Source organism: Ylistrum balloti, unplaced genomic scaffold (genome assembly GCF_031769215.1).
Source record: "Ylistrum balloti isolate Yb309-2 unplaced genomic scaffold, AGI_CSIRO_Ybal_v1 Utg369876, whole genome shotgun sequence".
Lineage (NCBI taxonomy): Eukaryota > Metazoa > Mollusca > Bivalvia > Pectinida > Pectinidae > Ylistrum > Ylistrum balloti.
Window position 1 is genome coordinate 2,160,881 of NW_026782016.1, and position 6,551 is coordinate 2,167,431.

Here is a 6,551-nt window from a genome sequence, read left to right on the forward strand (position 1 = left end):
CATGAAACACCACATATGTATCCCATGATCAAACTATTCTCAAGAGAATGGTGGTAAATGTGTCAATGAGCTCCACCGTCTAAACCGTGTGCATTCAATGCAGTTATCACTTTGGCCCATATCCTGCTCTGCCTAACGTTCTCTTGCGACCATTCAGTGTATGTGACGGTGTCCAGGATGGCCCGAACAGAGGAGGGTAATACAGCAGTGTCTAGTTCCTCAAGTAATATCACCGTTAACACCCCGGGGCCCTCCACTGCGGTTTTCGACTGAGTCAACACAAGTTCGAACTTACACCATTCGCTGTTTAGGAAATCTCTGGACAAGACAAGAATGATGTTTTTACTGACCTCAAATTTTCTCGTTATATTGTCCAGAATGAACCGCCCTACCTCGAAATCTCTTTCATGTACGCATAGCCTACAACCAGCTTTCTCCTCCAATTCTGGGATCATGTGATCGAAAATAAAGTCCCTGCTGTCATTTGAATAGATAACGAAAGCATCGTATTCGTAGTCCCGGTCATCCTTAATTCGTTTGTAACCAACTCTCTTTATTCCAAGAATGTGCAGCCAGTAGTTCAATCGGAAACGAAATTTATAGGCGAGTGATATAGTGATAAGAATGATAGCTGACGGTACGAATACAGCGATACAGATGTTTCTGATGAGTGGAAAATTCAAACGTGAACACGTTTCCACAGTAGGATTGTAATTCTTCAACAGCACGTTGTTCATTTCAGGAGGAAATCTACAAGTATATCTCCGAGGATAGTTGACAATTTCCGTATGTTTTGTGGACTTCATCCAGTCAAGGAACCACATCAAATCGCACGTGCATGAAAAGGGGTTATTGGTGATACAAAATTTATCTAACGAATTTAGGAAACTTTCCTGAAATGACGTCTTATTTACGACTTTTATGTTATTTCCGTCAAGGTATAAGCTTCGTAGTGATGTTACGTTACCAAACACTTCAGGGTCGTCGTTCCAACCACTTATGTAGTTCCCGATAAGGATCAAAGATCTCAAATTAGGCATTTGCTGAAAGACGTTGCGAGGAAGTCCTTTCAAGGCTGTTTTCTGTAGTATAAGCTTCTCTAACTTAACCAATGGTGTAAACAATTCCCGAAGAGATTGGGAATCCGAAGGTAAGAAATTTCCTGTGAGATCAAGCAACAAGAGGTTCGGTAAGGAATGAAACAACTTCCCATATAGCCAAGAGACCTTTTCAAATCTGTATCGATTTTGTCCAAAGTACAACTTTTTAAGACTTGAAGAGTTGAATGCAAATCCTTCAATGTAACGTAAATGATCACCGTTGGAAGTCATTGAGAGTTTTTCCAGTTTTGGTAACCGTGCAAATGTGTTATTGCGTATAGTTACGAGAGAAGTCTTATCAAGATATAGATTTCGCAAAAATGGTAAACACTGAAAAGAATATTCATCCAGATTATGGAGGTAATTTTGACGAAAGATAAGTGTCTTGATTTTTCCTGTAGACTGTCCGGTCGGTCCACAAAAAGATGGCAACTCTCGCATGGCATTGTTTGCCAGGTGTATATAGGATATTGAAGTAGACTCAAATCCGGTGCAATTGAAGTTCGAGATAAGATTGTTCGATAAATCCAAATTTTGCAGAAAATGCAAACTAGAGAAATAACTTCCATATATATTCTCGATTAAATTGTCACTGAAGGACAACGTTTGAATTGAGGAATTATGTACTTCCGAGAACATGTCTTTCCGAATGGTCTTCCAGAGATTGGATTTTAACGAAAGAATTCGTATTCTAGGCGAATACTGTAGAATGTTTGATATTACATTCTGCGGTAAGTCACCATTTCTGCTGATCTCCAAGGAAAACATGTTCGTTAGATTGGTGAATGCATCCGGGTCTATCATGTTAGTCAAAGTATCGATGAAATGTAATCTTTCCACTTGGACTAAGGTCAGATTGAACAAAAACTTCCCCGTTATTTTCGGAAAGTTTGTCTTTGTAAATATTACAGTTCGTGTATACGCCGGGAAAACCGGAACATAATGCACAGCACTTCCAGTACAGTTAACCATCATTGTTTTAGGATAACACTTGCACATGGTCACAGGACACCGATCTACATGATTGAAACTTTCATAGTGTTCCCAACATAGGTAGAATACCAACAGCATCAAAGTCGTTCCTAAGCGTTGATACATGGTGATGACAATATGGGTCTGTGAATGCAAATAGCCAATAATTATTATGAAAATTAATGTAATGATTACCTTGTTGATGTTGGTATAGAGCTGTGTGATTAGATTAGGATATTTCTCCACCCTTTAGAAATATATGCGTGAAAACTTAAAAAACAGAATCCCGCTTAATGCTATATAAATGGAAGCATTAACTCGCATGCACATACTGTTACTGGTTTCGTTTCCCGTCGCTTACGGTACCTAATAGAAAAAATATCTTTATTATCTAGGTAATCTATTCACAAATGAATGAGTTATCATGTTCAACGTTAAAAGCCTAATGTTGATAGTTTTTATCAGTATGTATCTTTTTCAGATAACTTCCTGTAATACTACACCGTCCGGTAACAAGTCTTTCTTTGATACATGCAACAATTATTCAGCTGTCCGCCAAACTAGCTTATATTCACATAAAATATCAATATTTCGATAAAATTTATCCAAAATAACATTTAACTTGAACTCAACGTATTTTATAACAGTCAGTTATTTATATCCGATATAGAGGAATACCCTAGAGCCATCTTAGAAAAAACATGAAACAAAAACTTTAAGCTCAAATCGCGTATTGAATAAACCAGCCAAGTTTCAGACGTAATTACTCAAGAAATTGCACTTCTGATCATATAAACTTGTATACTGTTTATGCTTACCAACTTAGTCTGGAACAAAAGGAGAAAATAAGCTCTGATCACATCACGCTATCCTTCATCAGATGGATATAAATTCTGGAGTAATTTATCTTCTTCCTTGTAATGCAGTACTACTACTGATGTGAAAATGCATAGGAAAAAGTATCTAAAATATTTCATGAGTGCCCACGCCATGTGCAATGCTTTCCGTTTCCACTATAATACACTTGACACAACTGAAAAAAACATCCGAAACTTGTTAAAATATTTCGTAACAGTATTGGATAATGATTGATCAATGTCAACATCGCGGGGTTGCACATACAAAAAAGTACATATGAGTACATAAGGACATAATTAGAGATTAGATATCTCTATTACAAGTTTATAAGCGGTTACTTTGAGATATGACATATCAACAAATTTTTTTAAATGTGCATATAAATAGGATATACTACTTACTTTCAATAAAACAGAAGCCATCTTAATATCATATAGATCAAATGGAAATTGATTTCATCCTGATTTTAAATATCTAAATATTAATGTTATAAGACTTTTAGCTATGAAAGGTCAAGGTCACGCGGACCGATAGCGTCCAACTTATTTTGGCTCCGGTAAAAGACCTAATTTTTTGCATTTTTTATAATTCGGAAAACAACAAGATTTCGACAATGCTTGGTTAACAACTTCAAAATTCAACATATCTTACCAGAAGGTTACGAAACTGGAAGAAAAGTGAGCTTTGGACGTTGAAAATACACAATGGTTTAGGGACAATACGCGGTGACAACTGCTAACGGACACACCTATAGAATTACCTGTGGTATATACCTGTGGTGCACGTGAAGTAGATTTACAGGCTAGTACACGATGACTCCACCTACTAGAACCTCAACTTCTTCAGCGAAAAATAGTGAGCAATCTATTACTCAACGATTGGACGATATTACTAGAATTCTAACCAACATGGTCACTAATGATATTCTTGATCAGAAACTGTTACATCTGAAAGAAGAACTTAGAGAAGATATCCGGCATGAAAATAAGGAACTAGTGGAATCCTTACAGGACAGAATTACCGAGTTAGAAGAAGAGAATGAGAGTCTTCGAGGAACTGTTGGATTCCTAGAGAATGAAGTATCAGAACTTCAACAAAGCAAAAAGGAAAGCGAAATAAAGTATAATGACCTTGAACAGCAAGGAAGAAAAAACTCTATTAGAATTTATGGACAGGAAGACCCTAAAGAAGGTGAAACAGTGGAAGAATGTGTGGAAAAGGTAGTGAAATTCGTGAAATCGAAGTTGAAAGTGCCGCTTCACAGTGACGATATCGACTTCGCGCACAGATTAGGTAGATTTCAGGTTAGTAAAAGGAGGAGTGTAATCGTCAAGTTTACCCAAAGGAGGAAAAAACATGACATTCTGAGTGCCAGGAAGGTGTTGAAGGACTCGCAATATTCTGTATCAGAGGACCTAACGAAATATAACCAGGAGAGACTACGTAAAGCATACGGACTGGAATGTGTAAAGAACACGTTTAGTGTGGACGGAAAACTGTTCGCTGTACTTAAAGTGACAAGACAAGAATAAAATTAGGAGATTATTCTATGATACGCCACTCACCGAAGAACATCTTCTGAATGATTCAAATTTCAAATACGCTGGCTAGAATAGATCTGAATGATAGCTCGGCATTGGACTAACCGGGACCATTGAGCCCGAATGTCGAGAAATTATATCTTATCCTGACAAAATATCCTCAGTGTTTTTATGTATAGTGTATGTGTGTTTTCTGAAGAATAAATGTGTGTTTTCAGAGGATTACGTGTACGTGCAACGGCAACTGGTGTGAATTCTTGTACTCAGATAAGGTTACACTTCCGTGATCACTGATTTTTAAACGTTATGTTACGTATGCTATAGCATTATATTTTTCCCGTTCTCTATTTCTGTTAGCAGATGCACAGCACAGTGCATTATTTATTTATTTATCTATTTATTTAATTACTGATATTTCTTAAAAGAGTTACACGCTACGAAATTAATTGCGATTATATTATACCGAAAATATCCCTCTTTGTAATAGTTTCCGGAGTTTGATGTCCGGCTACCGGATCTTCTTTTCTTATACTACTTCCATATTTTGTTTCTACTTCCGGTTGTACTTGGGCGTCATGGAACAAGACAAGATGACGGTGTGAAAGTTAGTGGTTGTGAACTATTTTGACCTCAAATGTCCATTTTAAAATGTTTTCCTTTCTTTTGTATCTCTCTTATCTTCTCTCTTTCTCCATTGGATGTTGAACATTATTTAAAAGACTCAGCTTTGAAGTACTTGTATAGCAATGGGTTCGGATGACATCACTATTCTGTCGGCAAACTGTCAAGGTTTAGGTGACAAATTTAAACGGAAAGATGTTTTCTCATTTTTCCGAGAAAAGAAATACAATATTTTTTGTTTACAAGACACACACTTCGTAGAAACGCAAGAAAACATAATTAGGAATGAATGGGGATATGAATGCTTTTTTAGTTCGTATAAGTCAAACTCGAGGGGTGTTGCTATCCTGTTTAATAACAATTTCGAATTTAAAGAAAGAAAAAAGAGATGTAAATGGGAACTTCTTGGCAATTGAAGTAGATGTTGAGTCAGTTACTTTTACTTTGATTACCTTATACGGCCCTAATTCAGACAACCCAGATTTTTTAAATAACTTGTTAGAAACTATAGAGTATTTTGGTAATGAGAAAATAGTGGTATGTGGTGTTTTAATTTAGTTCTAAATCCGGAGATTGACTATGATAAGACTTACAAAAACACTCATAATCCCCAAGCACGAGATAAACTTTTAGAAATAATAGAGCACAAAAACCTTATTGATATTTACAGACAGTGCTACCCCAATCAAAGACGATATACTTGGAGAACGGAAAACCCACTGAAACAGTCTAGACTAGACTTCTTTCTTATTTCAGACTCCCTTTTAACTAGTATAAAAAGGGCAACTATCGAACCAGGTTACAGGTCTGACCACTCCTTTCCAAACATTTCTCTTCAGTTCAATGATTTTAAAAAAGGTAAAGGGCTATGGAAATTTAACAACTCATTGCTATATGATCAAGAATATGCAGAACTGGTTAAGAATGTCATTTTAGAAACAAAAAAAGAATACTGTGTACCAATTTATAATCTTGAAAATTTAGAATTTATTTCAGATACAGATTTGCAACTACTTATAAATGACCAACTGTTTTTAGAGGTTCTTTTAATGAATATAAGAGGAAAGAGTATTTCCTATTCATCATACAGGAAAAAACAGAGAAATATGAGAGAAAATGGATTAAAAGATAGCATACAGGTTTTAGAAAATGAGGATAATATTGATATAAACCAGATAGAATCTAAGAAAAGAGAATTAGAGCAGATTAGAATACTTCGAATGAAAGGCAGTTTAGTGAGATCTAGAGCACAATGGATAGAGGAAGGGGAAAAACCAACAAGCTATTTTTTTGGATTAAATAGAAACTTTACATCAAAAATAATTCCGAAAGTTCAGACAGATGAAGGAGACATAATTATAAAACCGGAAGAGATTTTAGAAACAGTAAAATTGTTTTATGAGAATCTATATGAAGAAGGAAATATTACAGACATTAATCTAAATGAATATCTAAATTT

General features: G+C 35.7%; 1 protein-coding gene across 1 annotated transcript; it reads right to left on the minus strand.

Annotated features, from left to right (window-relative positions):
• LOC132546179 (toll-like receptor 13) lies at window positions 1-2,198 on the minus strand. Its single transcript, XM_060209888.1, has one exon. The coding sequence runs from the start codon at window positions 2,196-2,198 to the stop codon at window positions 63-65; it is 2,136 nt and encodes a 711-aa protein (XP_060065871.1). The 3' UTR covers window positions 1-62.
• Between the last annotated feature and the right edge of the window lie 4,353 nt (window positions 2,199-6,551).

Excerpts from the sequence above, each read along its gene's own strand:
- LOC132546179 (XM_060209888.1), bottom strand. The coding sequence starts at position 2,198 with ATGTATCAACGCTTAGGAACGACTTTGATGCTGTTGGTATTCTACCTA.